The following is a 25,176-nucleotide window of genomic DNA, read 5'->3' as shown; positions in this document are numbered from 1 at the left end:
AGATCTCTGAAGATCAGCTAGCTTTTAATTTCAGAGTCCCACAAATCATTGTGAAATATTCTCATCAGTTCATATGTGAAAAAGTCAATACTCACAAATGAATCTTCTACCTCTTTTACTAAATGGAGCCAATTGCCAAATCCTCTTCTTTCAGAGGTACATGTCATTTAATAAGTTGTAGCTATTTGCAGTAGGGCAACCAAAAATTACAGATTAGACAATCTTGTGAAAGAACTCTTATAGTTTCCTTCCTACCTTCTGTAATGTTATAATGTTGTTGTTTTGTGTACTCAAGTCAGAACTACCTCATAACTGACCCTCCAGAGGCTGTAAATTTCACCGGAGGGGATTGTCCATCTTTCTGCCATGGAGCTGCTGGTGGATTTGAATCCTGTGAGTTGGCAGTACAAGTCCTTACATCTAAGCCACCAGAGCTTCCTAACATTTATTTAATATAAGAATTATTCCTAATTATTATAATGTTATAATTGAAGGCAGCCAAAAGTTATGAACATTTTACTCGTTGCTACTATATTCTACCCCTCACCCTGATTTTTATTCTAAACTCTGGACGGTTTAAATAACATACCAGCAGGACACAGCTGACAGCATAGTAAGCTACTATCTGCAAGGTGCTGGCCTTCCCTGCATACGGTGCTCCTTTTATAAATGTTCTTCAGTTTCAACCCTTTAGAAGTGACAGAAGTCTCTCGGACATTATCACTTTCAGCAATGCAAGCAAATATCTGTAAAAGAGAGGCACAAAGAAAATTTTATTAGCTTCTGAACTAAGCTACTTGGTGAACAGACATAATCCTACCCAAACCAGTTATGTATGCCATCAGACAGCCAAAGTCAGTTTGGACTCTGCACTTTCACTGGCTCAAGTCCAAGTAACTGGACGGGAGCCAAGGTCACAGTTTCATCAACCACACTGGGAGCAGCATCATGCATGATAGGAGCCAGGACACAAAATTCCACATCGGCTCCCATTCCCAACCCTGTGACAGCAGTAAAGTCACTTAAGTTCTCCAAAGTTTCTTTCTGGACAAAGTGAAAAGCCACCGTCTTCCTCATATGTTTGTTGTGAGAATTTAAAAGAATAATGTGCTTCATACTCCTAATTCAGTATCTGGCACATAATAAACAAATGCATAAGAAATGATATTATTATTGTTATCATCACCAGTATCATTATCACCAAATTCCAGTTAGAGAAGCCGAGTGGAACAGAAAAACAACTGCAATTTAGAAATTGTTGGGATTTCTGCTACCAAGAAGTGACCTTGTTGTTGTTGTACACAGGAGAGTTGGAACTGACCCATAGCTGACCCTTCAGCAAGTTGTTAATCACATGGGAGGAGATTGCAATCTTTTCACTTGGAGCAGCTAGTGTCCTCGAACGGCAGGCCTTTGGGATTGCAGCACAGCTCCTTGCCACTAGGCCACCAGCACAGGTTATAAAACTTGTCTGGATCTTGGTCTTCATCTCTGAACTTTCTGTCTTAAAGAATGCAGTTGGAAAAAAGTAAAAAGATCTGCCAGACCTGGCCTTTATAACATATTATTCCCTTTTTATATTTGGTCAATCAATCAAGAATTTTGGTTTATTTCTTTTTTTGGGGGGGTTGTAAGTATTTAAATTGTTCTTAATCTAAAATTTGAAATTTTATATAAAATAGGAAACTCTGGTGGCCTAGTGTGAAGGAACTGTGCTGTAATCCTGAAGGCACATGGTTCAAATCCACCAGCTGCTATGCAGGAGAAAGATGAGCAATTTCCTGTGTGATTAAGCTGCCTCTGAAAAGCGCTGGGACAGTCAGCTGTGGGTTGGTTCTGACCCAGCAGTGTACACAACAGCAACAATAAAAGCATTATATAAAATGGGTTCATTATTTTACTACTACTACTACTACTACTACTACTACTACTTAACTACTAGTTCTGAGTGTTCTTTTCCAAATACTCTTTCTCATACTTTTATACATGCCTTTTCCCCGGTATAGTAGTAGTACTAGCATTTTCTGAGTCAAGAAAGCGTAATGTTCTGGACTTACAAATGTCTGACATGAAAGTCCCCACCTCTCCTTTGTTAAACTTTTCCCTCTTTTTTTGTCACCAGTGGAAGGTTGAAGGTGATGTGACTGTCCCCTTTTGCTCCTTGGGTGAATACATTTTGAGATGTATTGCTAGGATTCAGAGTTCCAAGAGGGAAAATGTCATGACCACACCAAGATATTATACGATCCATCCACTAGCAAAATGTGGAGCTGGAACTTGTCAAGGCCTGCTCATGTCTGTGATAGTCTTCTTCCTTTACCCAGAATGATGACTTTAACATGGAACATGGCTCATTTTCAATATGGATGCTTCTATGTTTAGAGCAACTGGCATACAGGGCAGAGGAGCTGTACTTAAACATTTGTGTGTCATATGAAACATCAGTTCTTTCATCTAACTTCTAATATGTGTCAGGTTCCCAGGATACAAAGGAGAATAGCATTGATCATAATGGGAAACTGATGCTACATTTAAAAAAGGAGATTTGCCTATCAACATGTGAAGTGTAATGCATTTGTAATTTGGGGGAGGTGCTACTTTTTATTTGTATGACTTATTTTTCAAAGCACATTCAGATCTGTCATCTTTTTCGAGGGAACAGCATTGAGCTTTGAAGAAAAGACTATAATAGCATAATTTTTTTTTAAGATGAAGAGTATGCACTTCTTACAGTAGAAAGACATCCTGTCATCGTTAACACTAGCTGTTCTTCTAGGTCAGAGAATATCTAGTGATTGACATGTGTACAGTTAATTATTGGGATTGAAAACATCAGTCACTGGGATATTGTCACTTACAGCAATCAGGGTAAATGATGAGGGGATCAAAAGCCTTAACACTTTGAAACTGTATCTGTTTGTTCACATGAAAACGGTTCATGTTTCTAGGGCTTCTTCTGAAAGGTCATAACCTTGAAAAGCCTGTGAAGTGGTTTCTCCTGCACATGTAGGGTTACCAGCAGTCAGAATGGTAACTGAGAAGTATAATTCCATAACTACATGATTGTTCTGTTTGACAGGTAGAGACTTATTTTACTGCTGGTTTTCTATTATGAACATAGCAAACACATGAAGAATTACAAACCAATCTGAAGATTTCCCTTGTAGGTAGTAGAAATCATCAAGTCTTGTCTGCCACAAAAGATCAAAATTAAATGAAAACAAATTAGGTAGAATTAATCCCCTTTCTCTTTCTTTGCTATATTTATGGTTGTGAAGAATAATACTGATAGGGAGACATTAATTATTTTCCTTCTTTTGAAATTCTAGGTTCTTACCAGAACCTGAAAATCAAAGGCATGAAACAGATTAAATGCAAATAGATGGAAAGAGATTGGACCAGTGAAAATTGAGATATCAAAGATACTCCAATTTAATAGCAAATTTTTAGTGTGGGGGGGATATATTCCTTGTTCTCTCTTGTATATTAATTTCACCCAGTAGTTATGCATCGATATTACTACTAGATCTACATTTTCATTTGGATGGTTAAGTATTCAAGGAGAACAGCACACTATATTTCTAAATGGTTTCCACTAGTATTATTTATAGGTAAATGTACACGCACTCAACTTACTGGTGCTGCCTAAAAGAAAGATATTTTCTCATTCATTTTGTTCAGGGAAACCTGGAAAAGAGCATGGCTAACCCTCCAGTGGGTTTCCAAGTTTGTAAATCATCAGCAGAAGGAGACAGCCCATCTTTCTCCAGCAGAGCAGTTGGTGGATTTGAACCACCAGAGACACTCTCAGCCTTTGGGTTAGCTGCATGACTACCCACCAGAGCTATGCCCTCAGAGCTGCCTAGAGTAGTGAAAAGACACAAACTGTTGTCTGTTGTGAAGCACAGATGCACGCTGGACCAGCCCCGACCCCATCGCTTACAAATGCCTGCACTGCAGAGTTTGGTAGTCATCATTGAAGATTTATGTCGAGCACAAAAGAAAAATGAGTCCAGAGTATCTTGTGATTGTTTCATGAGGTGATAGGATTACTTCTGCTTGTCTTATTAGGTATCTTTTAAAGTTTTGCATGAACTCAAGTTTGCAATATGCAAAGATTTAACCCAAACTTTCCAGGCAGAAAGTAGAGCATTTTCACTAGAGCAGGGCAGGAAACCCACAAAGAACTAACTGCTCTGAAAATTCAGTTTGTATTTTTCAGAAAAAATAAAAAGGCCTGGGGGGAAAATGGGTTAAATAAAACACCTGAAATGCTTATAAATGAAAGCAAATGATAAATACGAAATGAAAATAGTGTTCAAACACCATCCTAACAAAGGCTCAACAAATTCAGAAAAACTTCAATGCATATTCTGCTAGGGATAATATTAGTTAATAAGCAACCAATTAATTAATCATCTTAATTTAGTCATAGTATATGACACAGAAGAGTGAAAACAATCAGATGGAGGCTCTACCTTCACAAAGTTTATATGCCAATGAGAGAAGATGATAAAAAGTGTGTGTGTGTGGTGTCTTCTGGAAGGATAAATGCTATTTAAGTGAGTAACACAAAATCAAACTTAGAGGGCATAGACAGTTAAGGCGTAGATAGTGCTATTTTGTAAAAAGTTTCTGGGAAGGTCAATAGACAAGATGGCGTTTGAGTGGCTTCATGGTAGTGCAAATGGTGATTTGGAGAAAGGCTTTCGATGAAGGTCTTTTCCAGAGGTCTATCTAGAAAATATACCAATATGTCAGTCGCTGAAATGATGCTTCTTTCCAAACATCTAACACCTCATCTTTTAGATAACTTTACCAGAGTAGCAGCTCTAGTAAAAAATGAGAAGTCAAGTTTATTAAACTCATACTTAACATGTTACAGCACTGTGTGAAAACTACAACTGCATGTTGCTTGGTTTTGCTGATGTAAACAGTTCAATGATTTGTTCAAGGTTATTCCTTTCAGTTTGTTTCTCTTTCTACACTTAGAGTGAGATCACACCCTTTTCCTATGAAGGCTGTCAAATATGAAAATATAATTAAGCCTATTGTGAGCCCTGGAACATATAGCGCCCACCTACATTTTCTCCCCAGGGATTTAGTGGGAAATTCTTTCCCACTTTTAGTGCACGTTGCTATCTGAAGAGGGTCTGTGTAATGCTTGAATTTGAAGAAGCAGGTTTTCTTCCATCAACTTAAGCACCAAAGACCTTCAGGATATGCTGTTGTTAGGGTGCCATTGAATCAGGACCAACTCATAGCTGACCCCCAAGTGCATTTTCAGAGACAGTCAATCACATAGAGGAGATTGTCTTTTTTTCTGAGAATAGCTAGTGGGTTTGAACTGACTACCTCTAGGTTGGAAGCACACTTAAAAAAAATCATTTTCCATTTAATTACAAAGAACTTCTATTGCTGAAGACAAATAGTTTCAACTATTATAACTGGTGTTGGGAAACAGAATGTACATGAATGATTGCCACCCAAAACCAACAATGTGCTTTGTAAACTTTTACTCAAATCACAGTTTTAAAATACTCAATTCAAAGCAGAAAATAATTTGGCCTTGTAAGTACTAACTTGCTTAAAGGTCTTTTATTGTTGACAAAGTGGGGGAATGCCTGAGATCCTCAGCAAAATCCACAGCTGTTATTTAGAGAATCAGGCTGTTTACCACAACCAGAGATGCTACAGTCTCACAGAATGCTCAAATGTCAAAAGCAGGAGGCGAACATAAGCATCAGACGGCCAAACTAAGACCTGGGAGGTTCATTGAATACCAAAGACACCAGGTCGACCATGCAAATACGAGGCTGGAAAAAACGGGAATGAGCGTCCTACACACAGCACGCTCCGTGTGCTGGGCCTGCGTGCGGGCAGAGCACAAAACTCACAAAAAAAGAGTGCTCTGTGGTCCTCTAAACTTGTTCGTGAAACTCAATCCTTGTAATGGTTTTACCTTCTTAACAAGATGACTTGTGACTTAGTGGGGAGTATTAAATGGTTCTTCTAAGTGTCAGATGCGTTAATGGTGACCCATGGTGGACAGTGTTTGGTGGAGCTCCCTGATTAAAACAAGCTTGGAAGCAGGAGTGGCATTCGCTTCGGAAACAGCTTGCCTCCGGAAACTCTATGAACGCGGAGAAACGATGATAGTTATACAAGTGTTCAGGACTTTGGTTCATAGGGTCACTATGAGTCGTCTATGACTCAATGGCATTTAACACCACCACCATCAACACATGCCAATCTAGAGCATTAGTGTGGTGATAGTCTATGACAGAGGTGTTATTACAGTGAAGGAGTCATGGTGCCTAATGCATTGGGCATCAGGCTGCTACAAGGTTGTGTGTTGGAGGCCACCAGCTGCTCTGCAGGGAAAGATGGGCACTGTCCTCCTATAATGGTTTACAGCCTCAGCTAAGTAAATGAACCCTGAGAGAAGAGGCGAGATTTGAAAAGCAAATAAAAAAGAGCTTCCTCACCCCTATTCTTGTAAAAAGGAAAGCATATTTAAAAAGCTGATGGAGGGTCACAAATAATTAGGAACCGGAGTCATTCTTTGTCCTCTTTGAAACAAGACACCTGAGAGTTTATTCCTTGTTATAGCAGATGTTGAAGCACCGAGAGAGCTGGGTATTCACACATTGTCTGCTACGTCTAGGTTGACGCTTGCTTTACATTCGACAAAGTTATTGAAGAAATGACACAGGAAGTGGCCAGACCCAGAACATGATCACCCTCCCCCCAAATCTAACAGTGTCTCTACACTTTCCCCGATCAAAAAAAAACAAAAACAACACAACACCAAACCCCAAACCAACTGCCCTTGAATCAATTCTGACTCAGTGAGAACAGAACTGCCCCACAGGGTCCCCAGGACCATAATTTTTGGGAAACCTACAACCGCATGTTACTCTGTGGGAGCGACTGGTGGTTTCAAGGCCCTGACTTTTGGTTAGAAGCGAATGTTTTAACCACTGTGCCACCATGGCTCCTCCTACACTTTCCCAGGAAATAAAAACACATGGGATTTCCCACGTTGTTGTTAAATGTGAACCCTGTGTGTCTCCTCATCGTCACCATTTCTGAGAGGCTTTGGTAGAGTCCTTGTGTCAGTCCATTTGGTTGAGGGTTGCCCTCTCTTCCTGTGACCCTCTTTCTTTCCCAGGGTGATGTCTTTTTTCCTAGCATTAGCCCCTCCTGAAACATGACCACAATATGTGAGACAAGTAGTTCTTGATTTCCCTTAGACAGTTACAAGCCACTGACAGGTTTCAGATGCCAGTGGCAGATTTCAGCAAACTGCTGAAGAAATCACTTGCCTGGGCCCAAGTGGTACTCCCAAGAGTCAAGTGCAGTAGATTAACCCTGAGAGATGAGGTAAGATTTGAAAAGGAAGTAAAAAATAGCTCCCCACCCCCCCATTCTTATTGCAAAAACAGGAAAGCATTTTAAAAAGCAGAGAAAAAAAGTGTAGTGAAAAATGACAGCCTTTAGATAGATAGTAATACAGTGACCACAGACTGGCAGCCATGGTCTGTGGCAAGATCTTGTTTGCTTGCTTTATGTTCTGTTTTCTCTTATTGAATACTTGCCACACCTTGATAAGTTTCTATGGAGAAATGGCAAAACCTGGACTTCTTGGGCTGTCCTGAGGTCGGTGGAGCAGGAATAGCCTGTGACCATTTTTAAAATTCACCACATTTGGGAGACTGCAAACAGGTAGTCGTTGTACTGCTCCCAAGCGAGGACCATGAGTGTTCTACTTCTAACCGGCACACTCAGAGAGAGTTTATTCAAGGAGAACTTTGAGCTGAGCCACTGTAGAAAGATGCCCCAGATAATTCAACTTTGGGTGGTAATAAAAACCGAGCCAAACCCACGCCTGTCATGTCGATTCCAATTCCTTGCTGCTCTATGGGACAGGGCAGAACTGCCCCCCAGGGTTTTCAGGGCTGTACCCTCTAAGGAAACAGACTGTCCCAGCTCCTCCCCCATGCCCCACACAGACTGATGGGTTCCAATTACTCCCTTTCAGTTGATAGCAGGGCATTTTAAGCCCCATACTACTACGGCTCCCACAGAGGAGACTGTTCTAAGATGCCATCAAGTTGCCTCGACTCATAAGGATCCAACATACAAGAGATTCAACCTTGCCCCATCGTGCTCCACCCTCAGAATCTCTGTTGTTGTAGTCAGTGGGTTGTTGTTGTTGTAGATTGCTGTAGAGTTGCGTATGACTCACAGTGACCCCATGAACAAAAGGCCTGAAGCCTTTCTATAACTATCGACATTTATCAAAGTTCATAGAGGTTCCATGGTTTAGGAAGTGGATGCCACTCCTGCTTCCAAACCTGTCTTAAACAGGAAATAAGAAAGAGAAATTGAGAAAGAGAGATAAAAAGGCGTAATAGAAGAATGTTTTCAAGAAAAAGAAAATGGGCAGTCAAAATGATCTTTAATTTATCAAAAGGTCCATAGTGTTTTTTTCTAGTTGGCAATACTATGAATAAATGATATTTTTTCTTTATTTTGTTTGACTCATCCGGCCTTTATACAATGGACATGCATCTTTTTTGTGTGAAAAAAAAATAATCAATTGGAGCAACTTGAGAGGTGGCAACACTGTGGTAAGCTATTATCTCTGTAATTTACAAAACCAAAACAGCATGATTATATGAATCAACACAAACTGGTAGCTATAGTTTGCAGTAAATTCAGTTTCTCAGCAAATCTTGGTTTGTTTTAAACAATACTTAATTTAAAGAATACTTAGCATCACTTAAAATAGATTTTTATGGAGAAACTAGAGCTTCTTAATTCTTGTTCTGTCATGAGTTAATGAGATAAAGAAAATGCACTGCTAAACCACAGGGAGCTCTGGTGGCCTAGTGGCAAGAAGCTGAACTGCAGTCCCAAAGGCTCACAGTTTGAGGCCACCAGCTGCACCAGCTGCTCAGTGAGAGAAGGATGAGCAATCTCCTCCTGTGGGATTAACTGCCTCTGAAAACCCACCAGACTGTCACCTATGGGTTGGTTCTGACTCTACCATATTCAACAACAACTCAAAGGCCTGCAGTTCAAATCCACCAGTTGTTCCTCTGAAGAAACATGGACAATTTCCTTCTGTGTCATTCACAGCCTCTAAAAACCCTCTGGAGGGTCAAGTATGAGTTGGTTCTGACTCCTCAGTACATACAACACTGTGCTATCATAGAACCATAACTAAGTAGATGTATTGCTTAGACCATTTGTACACATCTTCTGTGTGACTTTCAAACTTATTGGAGAAAAAGATCCCCATAAAAACCAGCCACCAAAGATGCAGTATTGATTGCTCAGGCACCCAGAGAGACGATTCTGAGGGGCAGGATGACTCTTCATTTGAATGTGTAAGGTTCTGGATGTCTGTTTCCAATTATCAGGCATATTACTTTATATCTTCACTTGGTTTTGTTTCATTTTTTCTTAAAAGAAATTCCTTTCTTCTTATAAAAAAATAAAACCTCTCACTGCTGTCCAGAAGGTTTTTAGAGACTGTCCATTGCCTGGGGGGAGATTGTGGTGGATTTGAAAGGACTCACGTTGGGTTAGTAGCACCAATTCCTGGTGGACTATGCCACCAGAGTTCCCATCAAGTGTACTACTTATTGTTATTGTTATTATATGTCATCGAGTTAGAACTCTATGCACCCTTGAAGCATCTAGTGGATTCGAACCACCTGTCTTTGCAGGGCAAAAAACTATTTTAAAAATGCATGTTAATAGAGCAATTTGAAACTTAGATGTCTCAGACAGTAAAATAAGAATTTAAATGCTTCATTCTGAGCTTGCTTCAGTTGCATGATGAGGACACCAGCTGCTCTTCAAGGGAAGGAGGGGCAGGCAGCATCCTACCCTGCGATGTACTGCCTGTAAAAACCCACTGGAGGGTCAGCTAGGGGCTGGTTCCAAGGGCACACCACCACCACAACAGAGCAAAGAATTCCCCTCCCTGGCCTCCCAAGTCTTCTGTCAGAATTCAGCTAAGGGACAGAAGGCAGTGTGAGCAGTTGGGAGTGTTACTCAAAACAGAAAGTGTGACATTTGTTTATAAAGGTCAGGAAAATGCACAGTTTATTCTTAAGACCTTAAACAGCTAAACTGAAGTGTGGTATCTCACTATGATCATGTTTTTCAAGCAGAAAGGGATTTAGAGATGATCTGGGGGCGGGGGCATTGGGGGGGCTCTGACAGAGGAAGCTATGCCCCAAAGTAACCAAGTGATTTGCCCATGGTCATATAGCTCAAGAGCTGCAAGACCAAAATAAGAGCCTCCTCTTCCCTCATGTTCTTGATTCGGAGATGAGCAGTGGTCCATATACATTTGGAATCCCTTAAAGTTGAGTCCAATGAGGATTCATCATTGTGAGCTGCCACTGAAATAAGTTCTTGTTAAGTGCCATCAAGTCAACTACAACTCACACGGATCCTGTGAACAACACAGAAAGCTTGCCCTGCTCTGTGCGGGCCTCACGCTCTCCCCCATGCCCCCACCCCTAGCTGCAGTCACTGTGTCAATCTATCCTATAGAGGGTCTTATTTCACTGACCCTCAGCTTCCCCCAACATGATGCCTCGTCCTAAGACCCCTTCTGATAAAACGCGCCAAATATGTGAGATGAAATTCCATCACCGCGGCCTCTATGAAGCACGCTGGTTACACTTCCTCCAAGGCAGAGAATGTTTCTTCCTTTGGCAGTCTGCGAGACAGTCACGACTCTTTGCCAAAACTGCAGGAGACTTTCCAGAATTATTTAAACTGGGATCATCATGGTCTCTAAATGGGCCAGAAAGAGCTTCTCCCCACCTTTCCTGGACCCTTCTAGGTTGAGTTAAAAAAATCTCACCAGCCTCTGCTGCAGAGGACATGAAATAGGGTAAAAAAATTGAAGCTCAGCTGACCAATCCTGGTTATTCTTTGCTTTTCAAACCTTTTTATTATTTATCAGCTCTCAAGGAAAAAGAAAGAAATATGATAGTGCATAATTTCCAAAAGACTAACACATTTTAATATATTTATGTAAAACAAGTGAAATAAGCTATTTCTAGTAAGTGCCACATTGAAACCTGAATAAACTAAACTAATTTTCTACATGAAAGAGATAAGTAAATATTCTATTTTTATCAAAATATTTAAATAAACATACACAATGTGTCTTATGGCAACAAAGTTTTCTTAAAGACAATTTTTGGAAAGGCCAGAAAGAAGATGCTTGAAGCTGTGGGAGTAAGTTGACAGACCATGCAGTAAATAAGATTAAAGATCTCAGTCCTTACTCTGTCATCATTTTGCAAAGAGATGAAAAAGTAATCACAACTTCACATGGAAAGGGAAAAGACATCAGATAAAATGAGACTGAAGGAGAAAAACAAAACATGAGGCTTTACATGTCCTCATGTCCAAACCTGCTACACAGACACAGTTATCAAAACAGCTGGGAACAGCTGGTACAGCAACACGTACATAGACTGATGGACTAGAATTGAGAACCAGAAAGAAATCAATTCACCTATGAAAAATGGACTTTTGACTAGGAGGTGAAATCCACCAAGTGGGAGGAAAATCAGCCTCTCTAAATGGTGCTGCCGAAAACTGGATGTCTGTTTACTTCAAACAGAAACGTGATGCCTGCCTCACATCATGTACGAAACTAACTAAAGATGGATCAAGGACCCCGCCGTAAAACCTAAAGCTGGAAAGATCATTAAAGGGAAAAAAAACCGGGAAAAATCTTAGAAGCCATAATCAATTCTAACAAATATAAATTCTACCAGTTATACAGAAAATGAATAATAAACAGAGGCTAAACTTGATGATTGGAAACTCAAAAAAATAAAGACTTTATGTGCATCAGAAAATGTCTCCAAAAGAGTAAAAAGAGGACCTATGGGCTGGGGAAAAAATATTTAGTAATAATCCATCCATCTGACAAGTGGCGCATCTCTAAATTTATAGAAAACTCCAAAACCTCAGTAAGAAAATGACAACCCAATTACAAAATGGATTGAGGACAAGTAGGTAGACATTTCACCAAAGAAGACATTCAGATGGCCACAAATGCATGAAGAAATGCTGAAAATCATTAGCAGCTGGAGAGATATAAATCCAGACAATAATGAAATATCATCTCATCCTAGTAAAATAAATCAATGTCCAGTAAAATAGCAAACAACTAATGCTGGTGAGGATGCAGAGAGACTGGAATTCTCATACGCTGCTTGCGGAAATGTAAAATGGTGCAGTTACTATGGACACCAGTTTGACCCCTCCTTACAAATTTGGAAATAGAAGTATCATTGATCCATCAATTCCACTCCTAGATACATGTGTTGTTGTTGTTAGGTGCTATCAAGTTGAGCAGGACTCATAGAGACCCTATGAACAAAATACCTGAAGCCCTTCTGTAACTATTGTCATTTCTCAAAGTTCATAGAGTTTCCAGAGGCATGTTGTTTAGGAAGTGGATGCCACTCCTGCTTCCAAACCTAGATAAATATCCCCGCCCCCCCCACCAAAAAAAAAGTTAAGAGCTATAACAAACTGAAAAACACATACCAAGACATATTGTCCTTGTTGTTATGTGCCATCGATTAGCCTTCGACTCATAGCGACCCTACGTACAAGAGCTCTGAAGCCTGCCCTGCCTGAGCCAGTTTCTCTGATGCTGACACACCTACCTCCATTGCCCCAGTTATTGTGTCAGTCCATCTCATCTGGGTCTTCCTCTCCTGCCCTGTCCCTCCAACCCTTCCAAGCATGATGTCCTTCTCCAAGGACTGGTCACTCTTGGCAACATCCCCCAAAGCATGTGAAACTTCAAAATCCTTGTCTCGAATGAGCAGCTTGGTTTCAGTGGGGTCTTTAACAAGTGCCCTGGTGATTTTGATATTCACCACACTTGGAGAGCAACTGAGCTGGAGGAAGCAATTTGAGATTGGCAAGTTACCACTATCACTTGTGAGAAGAGAGAAGTTTTCTGGAGCAGCAGCATCAGTGTCCTGCACTGGCAAATCAGAAAACTATTTTTATTGAGGAGACCATGGCACTTCCAAAAATAAGCCTGAAAATAAAATCATTTTTGCAAACTGGTAAGCTGAGAACAACTGCATCCTAAATCCTGGAGCTCTGAAAGGCCCTCAGGCGTCAAGAAGGTTAATAAGAGAGAAGCAGCCTGGTGTAATAGACAGTGAGACTTGGGAAGACTGTACTGAACTGGAGCTGCTGTTGAGAAGGCCCTGGTGGATTATAGGCTAGGATTGCCCATTTTAAAAAAGAGAACCCCACAAGGAACTGCAACTACAATCCCAGAGGCACATGGTTCGAATCCACCAGATGCTCTGCCGGGAAAAGGAGGGACAATCTCCTCCTGTACCAGTCAGATCTGATTTGACGGTACACTCACACACACACACACAAAAAGAGAACCCCAAATCTCTCAACATTAAAAAAAAAAAAAGCTCTGAGTCAATTCTGACTCATGGACTGATCTTTATTTTTTAAGTAGCTCCTAAGACTTTCTTTCAAAGTGCTTTCAGTTTGCAGCTGATCATGTTAATCATTTGCACCACCTAGAAACATCAGCATTTGAATGGTAACAATTGACATTTTTTTAAAAATTACATTATGTTCTACTTGTATCAATACAATGAAGGAGGTCCAAGGAAACACAGTATGCAGAAGTAGAGGCCTAGTCTTTGAAATCAGGCCAAATCCTTTAGAGACACCATATAGAAAAATAACCTACCAAGAAGTATCCTTTTGTGATGGTGGCTAAAATGTAAGCCTCCTTCCTCAGCAAGAGACAAGAACTTTAGTCCACCAGCTCTGAATTAATTCTCCTTTTCCCCCACCTAAACAATGTTTTTATGTCTTATAATTTTTTTATATATCATATAATTTGATGACAGGCCAGAATCCAGAGGTAAATAGTGTTACCTCTGTATTCTATTTCTTTAAATGCAAGGCTGCCTGATTTGACTAAAGGACAGAAAGTCATTAACAAATCAAATAATCAACTTTTTCCTCACTTTGCACATATTTTTTTCACCACACAGCATATTACAGGAAGCCTTCTTGCATTACTGGGCTGAGTAAATCTGTAGATCAAATTTAAAGTCGGATTTGCTGATTTACAATGCTCGAAGTGCATGAGCCTATATGAAATTCACCACCATTCTCACTTTGTGGCTGTTGGCCAGCTATCTAATATAGGTATATTAGGAACTACTAATTAGGATGGCATTGTAGCTCCTCACCACTAGGCCGTCAGAGCTCACTTCAACTTGCTTTTTAAAGTGTTATGAATCAAGCATTGTTCTGTCATGGATTGAATTGTATCCCCCTCAAAACTACAAGTACTGCCTTTCCTATCATAACTTTAAAATTCCTTTCACCCCATATCATTGTCACATAGACATACAGAAACTTTGAAGAATGCTCTAAAACTGAAAGTCAACACTTTGGCATAGTGAGAAGGTATGTAGAGGTTTGTGACTCTTTATATCTCAACATTTGGATGCTGTATCTTTTCTTGATCCTAATTTACCTCAGAGATTGAATGATGCGTGTACTAATGATATAATGTGGAAGCTATGTTTCCTGCAATCCTGATAAATAGATGCAGGACGCTTGAGGGTGAAATGCTACCCTCCTTTTCCCCATCACAGTTCTAATCAGATGTAATGGGAGGTCTCCATGATGTGGCCTTTATTATGGAGGAAAGTGAGGGGAAGGGACAGCTACCTTTAGCACCACCAAGAAAGAATCCCTAAGAATATTTTCTTTTGGACCCAAGTCCCTGCAGACACCAGTACCTGGGAAAGCCAGAAAACTTTGGGGTCTCCAAGAAAGCCAGGCCTACAGATGCTGAAGGAATCAAGAACTTCCCTTCACAGCTGACAGAGAGAGGGCTTTCCTCCTTAGCTGACATCCTGAACTTGGGTTCTAGCCTCCTAAACTGTAAAAGAATGTTTTTGTTTGTATCTCTGTTACAGCGGGATAAGAGATCTAAGGCAATGCTCTTCCCTTTTTTTTTTTTTAAATTGTTATTGTTGTTATTTAAACATAAGCAAATAGCTTCTAATGCCTCTTAGAAGACATGTGCTCTTTAGGGGACTTTTGGAACCCAAGGTAAATCACCTAAAAGACACTTACTTAATTCATCAGGGGCTTTCAAGGGGGGGATTTCCTAAAGCAAGTTTCTGAGTATTACCTTGCAAAATGTTTCTTCTCTCCAGCTGTTTTAGGTGCTGTCTGGGTTGCTCCATGAGACTTCTTCCCTAGAGCATCCTGATAGCTTTCAGAATGATTCATTTGAAGTAATGGCATATCCACTATAAGAGTTACTGAAAAGTAAATTACTTGTCAACTGTTCAGAAGAGATTTACTCAGAGGCAGCACCCAACTCCAGTTCCTTTTTGCCTCTCCTTCCCTTGTCAATAACTCAGTGTGAGTAATAAAACTTCCTCTTCCAAAGAAAACTAATTTGTCCCTAAGGGTGACAATTGTATCCAGGGCACGAAAAGCAGAAGACTTTGAATGCTTTTACCTGTAGTTACTGTTGACCCAGTGGTCTCTATACACCAATTTACTCTTTTGCTTTACAGTCTTACCATTACTTGTGGGTTTTGTGTTGTTTTGTTTTTTTCCCTATCCTGGTTGTTAATGTTGAATTTACATTTCCTTATGTTATTGATGGAGCTCTGATTGGGAAGGAACTGTGCTGCCAACATAAAGGTAGGAGATTTGAGTCTCCCAGTTGCTTAGTGGGAGAAGGTTGGGCAATTTCCTCCTATGCAATTCACTACCTCTGAAAACCTGCTGGAGGGTCAGCTATGGGTCAGTTATGACTAGACATATCCAACAACAACAGTTTTATTATGTTTATAAAATGTCTTAAGTATTTTGTGATCAGTGAAGCCTATTTAAAAATAAAAATAAATATACTGGGACTCCATTTCCTGTTTCTAAGATTCATTTAAGGAAGAAATTGAAATACACATTAAACCTTTACCTATCGCCTTTAGGATATAGGAGATCTAATGTCTACTTTAAAGTAAAACTGCTGTTAAGGGTTTCTTGCCTGTGGTCTATAAGTAAGTGTAACATCAGGCCTTTCTTCTGCGCTATTGGTGGGTGAGTTTAACATTTTCAGTGAGTGGTGTTTGTTGGCATAGAGTTGGAACCAACTCCTAGCTGACCCTCCATCGAGTTTTCAGAGCCTGGAAATCGCAAGAAAGGAGATTGCCCATCTTTGTCCTGCAGAACAGCTGATGGATTTGAACCATTGACCTTGGGGTTGGCAGGGCAGCTCCTTAAACCATTTGCACAAGCCAGTCATGAATACATTAAACAATTGTTCTTTGTTTTATTTCTAAAACTATTCTGTATGATTACTTATAAATAAATACCTGGGTTTCTTTTCCAGATTCTTTCTCTTATCCCTTTGGAGCTCTGGTGGCCTAGAGGTAAGAAGCCGACCTGCAATCCTGAATCCGGAAGGCATGAACAACTAGTGGCCTTGAACTGTGTGCATTTGGGATTGTGGCGCAGCTTCTCGCCACTAAGCCACCAGAGTTGCCAACAATTATACTTAATACACTTTAATTTCTTAAGCCATATGTTAGTCATATAGAGAAGTTGATGCTTTTGAAATGTGGGTTTGGCAAAGAGTAATCAGTATGTCAAGGACCACCAACAGAAATCAAATCTATCCTGTGGGAAGTACAACCCGGATGTTCCTTAGAGGCAAAGACAGTGACATTGAAGTTCACATATTTCAAATATGTTGTCAAGTTCTCTAGTCCTCAGAGAAAGACATTGTGCTTGGCAAAGAAGAGGGTCGTTGAAGAGAGATAGACTTCCAACAGGATGCATTGACAAAGTGGCTGTGACAATGGACTTGAGCCTGTTTGGGATTGTGAGGATGTCACAGGTTAGGGGAAGCCTTTGATCTGTTGTTCATAGGGTAACAATGATCAGTGGTTGACTTGATGGCCCTTACCCACAACCTAAAGTATATCATATGCAAATATTTAATTTCTAATATTATACAACGTGCAAATGATATAATTTGACATAGTATCATAACTATTATAATATGTTGTTTATATTGCTCTCAGTTGATACTGACTCATCGTGACCCACTGTGACTAAGTAAACTTGGATGTAAGTAGTTCAGCAGGCCCTTATTCTCCAGCACTGCTAGGTGAGTTCAATCCACCAGCTTTCTGTTAGCTCCTGAGCATTTAATCATTGTGCCACCAGATGTCTATATAATTGTTGTTGTGATGAGGAGTCATTGATCTGACTCATAGCAACCATACATCCATCTCTGATCTGCTCAAGATCATTGTAATCACTGTGTTACTTCATCTTATTGAAGGTCTTTTAGTCCTTGACGACCTCTACTTTTCCAAGCATGATGTCTTTTCTCCAGGACAGCTTCCTTTTGCTAGCATTCCCAACATATGTGCGACAGTGTCAACACACTTCCAAACTGCTCACATATGCATATGGGTGTGGTGCACATTCTTTCAGAAAAGCAAAAATCCCCTTGGTGTCTACTGATGTGTCTTCCACTAAAGATGCTACCGTACAAATGTTAGCTCCGTGTTTTGATGACTTTGCTAATATTGCTGACTTAAGAAATAAAGAGCGTTCTCAAGGCAATCAGCACCACAGTAGTGCAGTGGCTACCAGTGCAGAAGAGTGTGGTCAGAGGTTGTGTAAATGTTTCAAGCTTAGCTTTTCCCTAAGGAAATTTCTAAAGGAGTTCAAATATTGCACAGGATTTTTTAAAATATCAGGAAAATTATTTTCTGATCATAAAATAGTCCCCCAAACTGTAACATTTTATTTTGGTACAGTCTGAAAGATACATTTTACTTTTTAGGCTGAAGAGAAAAGTCCAGTTATGTCTTCCATTTATCCTGCTGCTAACACTGCATATAAGTCTGCCCTTATGTAGAGTTGAAGGACTTCTATATCAGTTAAGCTAGGGATCAAGGTCAGAAACCAGTCCCACAGTAGGACTCCATAGTCCCTGTGTATACACCCAAAGCCTCTTTTTATTCTAAATTAAGCTCTAGTTAAAGGCAGTTGTTGTTATGTATCACCATGGAATCAGGGTCCATTCATGGCTGATTCTTCAGCAGGTTCTCAGAAGCTTAAATCACACAGCAGGAGATTGCACATCTGTCTTGGAGCCATGGGTGGACTTGAATCACCTGCTTTGGGGTTGGCAGTGCAAATCCTTACTACTAGGCCACAAGAGCTCCTTAGTTAAAGGTAAGCTTAAAGGTACTATCAGGCCCCAGAGGGCAGATAAGCACTTTGATTAGAACTTTCAGAAGACATCATCTGGGCTTTAGACTTGGATTTTAACTAAATCCTGCTTGCCTACCTACCAGCCCTGTGAATTCATTTTCACTCGACTCTCTTTTCTCATCTGAAAAAGTGGAGAAGTCACCATCCTCATTTCTAGGCTGAGGGGGAATTAAAGGAGATCTCATTTGTAAATGTCCTTATCATAGTGCCTGGCACTTGCTTGGAGTCAATGAAATAAGAACCCATTGGCCTTCAGGACTTTGGAACTCTTGGGGTTAGTGCTTTCCATGAGTTAGCTAGCTAGCTAGCTAGTTAGATAGTTAGTTAAGCGCTTTTGAGTCAGAACCAACTCACAGCTGACCCTCTGGCGCGGAAGGAGACTATCCATTTTTCTTCCACTCAGCAGGTGGTAGATTCGAACTGGGTGCCTTTGAGTTAGGGACACAATTCCTTACCACTAAGCCACCAGAGCTGACTAATGCTTTCCATTAGAGCCCATCAAGTTGGCATTTCTAAGTCAAGGAATACTCCAGAAGAAGTGATCTACTCCAGCTTCAAGCATGCACACTGGAGGAGGAAGGCCCAGGTTTACTTGCTAGGGGACTTCAGAAAGCACCCTGGTGTCTTAGGTTTAAAAAAGGATGAAAGAAGGGTTAAAAAAAAAACAAACACCAAACTAAATCTGCAACAGTGACTCACAGTCTTAGGAAGAGAGATTCCCGGAAGGCAAACAAAAGTGGTTTCTTTTTCTCTTCTGACAGAAGATAAGCAAACCTGAAGTGTCTGTAACTCCAGGATAACTCTTCCCCAGAGGGTGAGGATGCCTTCTGATGCCTCAGCTATAACCGCTGCCTACGTGCTGATGGAGTAAATCTGAGACCTTTCGGAAACACACAAGACAGCAGGCTCTCTCCGCAGCCCCTGGCATGTCCAGGCATGCACACCCTCCCCTCTGATATGGCGTGCAAGGGTTCCTACATCAAACATCCTCCCCTCCCAGCGAAACCTCCAGGCCCTACCCCAGTTCCTGCCCCTGCGCCCACCTCTTCCCTGGCACAGCGCCCCCATAACGCACTCAGAGCCACTCCACTAGCTTTGAGCGCTCCGCACGTTCACATTTGTTTTAAGCCTCCTGGAAAGAGGTTTCAGCAGCGGAGGGAAAGTCCTTGCCGCGCTCCCCAGGAGGCGAACCCATTCAAGGCTGCCTTCTCGCCCAGGGGTCCAGGTCAGAGAATCCCAAAGGGAGGCCAAGCCAGGCAGGAGCACTCACCAGCGACAGGAGGAGCCAGAGCCCTGGCATGGCAGTCGGCATGGCATGTCAAAGTGAAAGGGACACGAAGCAGGGGAGAAGTGACAGCCCCGCCCGGCTGCTCCGGAGCTCCTCGGGGCTTGGGGTGGGGTGTGCTCCCTGCCAGGTCCGCCCCAGTGTCCGCCACCCTCTCAAAGGGCGTCCTGGTTCCTTCCCAGAAGCCAATCCAGACACCGGTAGAGACTTCCGAGGGCCCTTTAGGAAACGCCCGAGGAGAGCAGAAGTCGTGGAGGGGGCAGAATTCAGAGAGGGCCCGTCTGAATCAGCACCGGGCTTGTGGGGCGGGGAGCTAGGGCTGGGGAAGGCTTCTTGCACAAATGGGCATTCCCCATTGGGGCGTTTCCAGGGGCTCATTGGCTAGCTGAGTTCAGGTAGGACTTTGAGACAACACTGCTGTCGTTTCCTTCTGTTGCAATTCACAATGGGAGACTGAGCAGGGCTCTGAACCGGGGGCAGGCGTCCTGCTTGTGTGCGGGAGGTCCTGCTTCAATTGGTGGGAAAGATCAAAGAGGAAAACCTGGCTGTCCCTGGGCTCCCCCATCACGTGTGTGCGTATTGCACTATTTGCAGAATTCCACAAGTAATGTATAAACTTAACGACTATTTTTTTTCTAGAGATGCCAGTTATGTTTCTTTTTAAAAATTTTTATTTTATTAATTTTAATGAACATTTACAGAGATTTTTGGATTTCTATTCATTCATTGTTGCTCTTTTCTCCCTGCCCACCCCTCCCCTCCAGTTCGCTCTTCTCTTTGAAAGTAAGAGAAAAATTCCTTCATTGGTATACAAACCCCCGCCCCGAGTACACTCCACTATGCAACCTTCATTCTGGACTCTTGTGATAACCCTAATACCCTATCATATATTGCTTTTAAACTGTTCTCTCTCTCATCTATTTTAATGCAGCATACATAATTTATCCAGTTTTTCTCAGTCTTACTCCAACTCTGACGTCAGTCCCATTCTGCATCAGTGGCACTATGCAGTATTTGTCTTTTTGTGACTGAGATATTTCACTCAGCATAATGTCCTCCAGGGTCACCGATTTTGAACAATATTGCATGAGTTCCTTGTTTTTCAACTCATGACTATTTTAAGGGGGAAAGCTGCGATGGTTCAGGGCTCAAGGTAACCAAAGGGTTGCCCATTTGAACCCACTCAGAGGCTCCTTGAAGAAATACCACAATCCACAACTATCATTTCTTAGTAAAAGTACTCCTCAGCTTTTTATTTCTCGAGAAGAGAACAAAGTTAATTTACAACAAATCTCTCAGTTCAGTTGTACCAGTGAACAATTACTTCCCCTCCTTTATTACTCATTGTTTCCTAGTCCGTGATATCTTAATAAAAGAAAAACATTGTGTAAATTCTCTAGCGCTCTGCTAAACACTATTCAACGTCATGATTGTTTTGGAAACTGATGATTACATCAGCCCATGAAGGACGTTCTCCTCCATTTCCCTGTGCAGGACTCAGTCCTCCATCTTTTAGGTCTAGTCTAAGTTGGCAATTTTTCTGTGGGAGTTTCAAAACTCTCTAGGTTAGATCACCTTGTGGTTTGCATCTTTGTCAGTGCACTTATCATTCAATGTTATGGCAGATGTTGGTTTACTTCTCTCTCCCCACCGCCTAGCAGTGTTTGTGCCAGGAAGACACCAGCTGGCCCAGCCTTATTACCAGAATTCCCACACATGAAGGGGGAGAGAAAAAGAAAGGGAAGGAGAAGTTTTGAGAGGAGTCAGATGGAAATTCTGTGTTAGGTCAGCAATTGTTTTGTAAACCTAAAAGTATTGAAAAAGAAAATGTTAATTTAAATTTCATTTAAATGAAAACTAGTTTTAAAAAGGAGAGAAGGAAAGGAGGAGAGAGAAGAATTGACAGAATTCTTGTCCTTTCAGTGTGAATTATGATCCAAGTGTCATAAAAAAACCTTTTCTTGATAATTAAATTTAATTAATGGTTGATAATGAAATTTATAAATAGAGACTTTTAGTCTAAAAAAAGCTAGGTGAGGTTGGCAAAATGTGTTAGTTAATCAATGACAGATCTAGGGGTTAAATTTAGAAGTTCTTACCTGCAGGCCTTCCTCTATCTCTGTGCTGCTCCCTAAGTTTCTCCTATAATCATACCCAGTTGTCTCAAGTTCTGGGAGAAAGTAATAGGTGCTTTAAGGAGAAAAATTTTTTTCATACTCAAATAATTTCAGAAATGTCTGAGTTAATTTGAATGGAAGTGTTCTCTTTAATCCAAGATGTTTCAGAGTCTTTAATACATTAATGTGTTTTATTAGGGACCTCTGGTGGCTTAATAATAATAGTAGTAGTAGTAGTGGTAGTGGTAGTGGTGGTGGTGGTGGTGGTAATGGTAGTGGTAGTAGTAGTAGTAGTGCTGCTAATCCAAAGACACATGGTATAAATCCACCAGATGCTCCTCAGGAAAACAAAAGAATCTCCTCCCATGCAGTTTACAGTTTTAAAATCTCTGAAAACCTGCTGGAGGGTCAGTTTCAACTCAATGGTACATAACAACAGATGTTTATTTGGTGGAGCTTGCTAGGGGCTCTTTACAGCTTTACAGCCTCTAAAACTTACTAGAGGGTCAGTTATGGATTTGTTCTGATTTGACAGCACATAACAACAACAATATACTAAAGCAAGGATATCAGTTTAAAGACTGAAGTGCACTTGACCCATGCTTTAGTAGTTTCATTTGCTTACTACACATATGAGTAGGGGTGATAGAAAGAAAGTTGATGCCTTTGAGCTGTGGTGCTGGAGAAGAGTATTGAATATACTATGGACTGCTGGGAGAACAAACATGGTTGTTCCAGAGAGGGTAAGAACAGGCTGTTCCTTGGAGGCAAGGATTCTGAAGCTTCATCTGATATACTTTGGACATGTTGTAAGGTGGGATCAGTCCTTGGAGAGGGATGTCATGCTTGGGAGGGTGGAGGGACAGCACAGGAGAGGAAGATGCTCGATGAGGTGGATTGATCCAGTGACTGGGGTAATGGGGATAGGTGTGTTAGTGACAGTAGTTTTGGCACAGGATAGAGCAGTTTAGGGATGTTGTACTATGAGTTGTCACTATGTTGTCACTATGAGTTGCAGACAGTTTGATGGCACATAACAACAATACACACATGAAAGTTGGACGTTGAATAAGGAAGACCTAAGAAGAATCGATGCCTTTGAATCATGGGATTGATAAGACTATTGAATATCTCATGGACTGACAGACTCAAATAGGAAGAAGAGCCATCAGGGTGTTCTCTAGAGGCAAGGACAATGAAACTTCACGACAGATACTTTAGACATGTTCTCAGCAGGAGCCAGTCGTTGGAATAAGACATCATCCTGGGAAAGGTAGAGTGGTCAGTGAAAGAGACAGGCCTTCAGCAAAGTGGATGGCTACAATAGTAGGCTTTGCAGCTGAGATTAAGAAGATGATGCTGATAGGGCAGGTTCTGGTCTGTTACTCATAGGGGTTCTGTGAGGTGTAGTTAATTTGACAGCATCTAATGAAAACAGCCATGTATATTGTAAATATCTGAGACAGGCAGGGATACACACTCACTTGTCCCATCTGCACATGGTTACAAAGACCAGATCATTATGCAAAAATAGTTGCTATGAAAAAAATGGAGGATGAGCACATCAGATAATAAATTGGAGGATGAACACACCATTACATAGCTGTCAAATCACCTCGTGCTTAACTGCCAGATTGCATCAGTACATAACTGTCAAGCCCCTGGCAATACTAATTAACCATCATAGTCTGCATTGCTTTCATTTTGTACCTCAATCTTAATTACTGCCAGATGTATGCCATTAATGTGCAAAATAGTTGGATAGTAGATACTGTATTTTTGCAAATATGAAATGTTAGATAATGAATATTGGGTAAATATAAGAGTAGGTGTATACTACCAAACATGTTTCCCAAGCATGCTTATTTGTTGTTGTTAGGTGCTGTTAAGTTGATTACAACTCTTGGCGATCCTGAGAACAACCTATGAGAACCTTGCTCTGCCTGCATAATTCTCAGGACCTATGCCATGTTCTAGTCACTATGTTAGTCCGTCTTGTTGAGGATCTCCCTCTCTTTCTCTGACCTCCCATCTTTCCCAGGATGATGTCTTTTGACAAAGGCCGGCCCCTCTTGACAGCATGCCCAAAGTATGTCAGGCCAGGTTTAACCATCTTTGCCTCTAAGGAGTTCTCTGATTGGTTGCATTTCTTTCAGGACAGATTTGATCGTTCTTTTGACCGCCCCTTGGATACTCAGTATTCGGAGGCATCTCTGGAATTATTTTAAAAATACCCATTAATGCCTCACAAATTGGTGGTGTTTCTGGGGGAAACAGCTGGAGCATTGATAAAGCTTATTTTTTATTTTTTATAATACTATTCTTGAGAACTCTTAATTCTTCAAGGACAAAGAAATATGGTTTTTAATATCAAAATATAGTTGCTCTAAATGATGTTGGGGGAGTTTGGTTGTGTAGTCCAGGGGGAATTGTGGTGCCTCTCTGACCCAAGGTGGTACCTCTCTGGTGGTTCAAATCCACCACCGACACTTCAGGAGAAACATGGGCAATTTCACTCCATGACATAGATTTACAGCCTTGGGAACCCAATGAGCATTCAACAATGAATCTGTTCCAATTCGATAAAAATGAGTTTGAATTTGAGATTTCATGTTACTAACAATATGCTTTTTTTTTTGGTAAAAATACTTGATTCTTGAGGGAGCTCTGGTGGCCTAGTGGCAAGACGCTGCAATCCCAGAAGTATGCGGTTCAATTCCACCAGATGCTCTGCTGGAGAAGGAGGGGGCAATCTCCTCCTGTATCAGTCAGATCTGATTTGATGGTACACGTAAAAATAATGCAATAAAAATTAAAAAAAAATACTCGATTCTTAATAACATTTCAACTTATATCTATGTAAATAGTAAGGGGAAAAAAACAACTTCTAAACTTTTTACTATCATTCCTACATTCATTCCTTTCCTCCTTGGGCCTAATTATTTGTGGTCTTGTTTCTCATTCAACCAACTTTCTTTCAACTAATAGTGATAAGTTGGACAACCATGTTCTTTCCTCCATTTCTCTTCCTGGTAATAGTACTTACAAGCTGCCTTTGGAGAACTTACTCCTCTTCTCTCTTCTTCATTATTTGACGTGGGTGGCAGGACTCCAACCCTTTATCCTGGGTATGTGAGTTGGAAAGAAGTACGAGGAACTCCATGTTATTTAAGCCTAAGGGCCTATCACATCCAACCAGAGTAAATCTCAGAAACTTTGCTTAAAATACTGAAGGTAGATCTCTTTTTCTCACAACTGGACTTAGGGTGGAAAGCTGTGAGGAGTGGAAATAGTAAGGGTGTGAAGGGAGTTGTGGGCTGTTCAGAACTGAGAACTGAAGCGACTCACAGGAAACAATGTTAGAGGCAGATCCTGGTATGGTCTCCTGAGGTCTAGAGT

General features: G+C 41.0%; 1 protein-coding gene across 1 annotated transcript in view; it reads right to left on the bottom strand.

Moving 5' to 3' along the window:
- The window catches only part of FAS (Fas cell surface death receptor), a 39,343-nt gene extending 19,656 nt beyond the window's left edge, over window positions 1-19,687 (bottom strand). The window contains exons 1-2 of the mRNA XM_006880399.1: window positions 19,646-19,687; window positions 590-746 (exon numbers count right to left, since the gene is read on the bottom strand). Coding sequence (XP_006880461.1) covers window positions 590-746; window positions 19,646-19,687 — 199 coding nt within the window. The remainder of the gene's footprint in view (window positions 1-589; window positions 747-19,645) is intronic.
- Window positions 19,688-25,176: the final 5,489 nt, after the last annotated feature.

The sequence above is a fragment of the Elephantulus edwardii genome, unplaced genomic scaffold (genome assembly GCF_000299155.1).
Source record: "Elephantulus edwardii isolate Elephantulus edwardi_28Jun2011 unplaced genomic scaffold, EleEdw1.0 scaffold00007, whole genome shotgun sequence".
NCBI lineage: Eukaryota > Metazoa > Chordata > Mammalia > Macroscelidea > Macroscelididae > Elephantulus > Elephantulus edwardii.
Note: the sequence above shows the minus strand (reverse complement) of the source record. Positions and strands in the feature narration are given on the sequence as shown.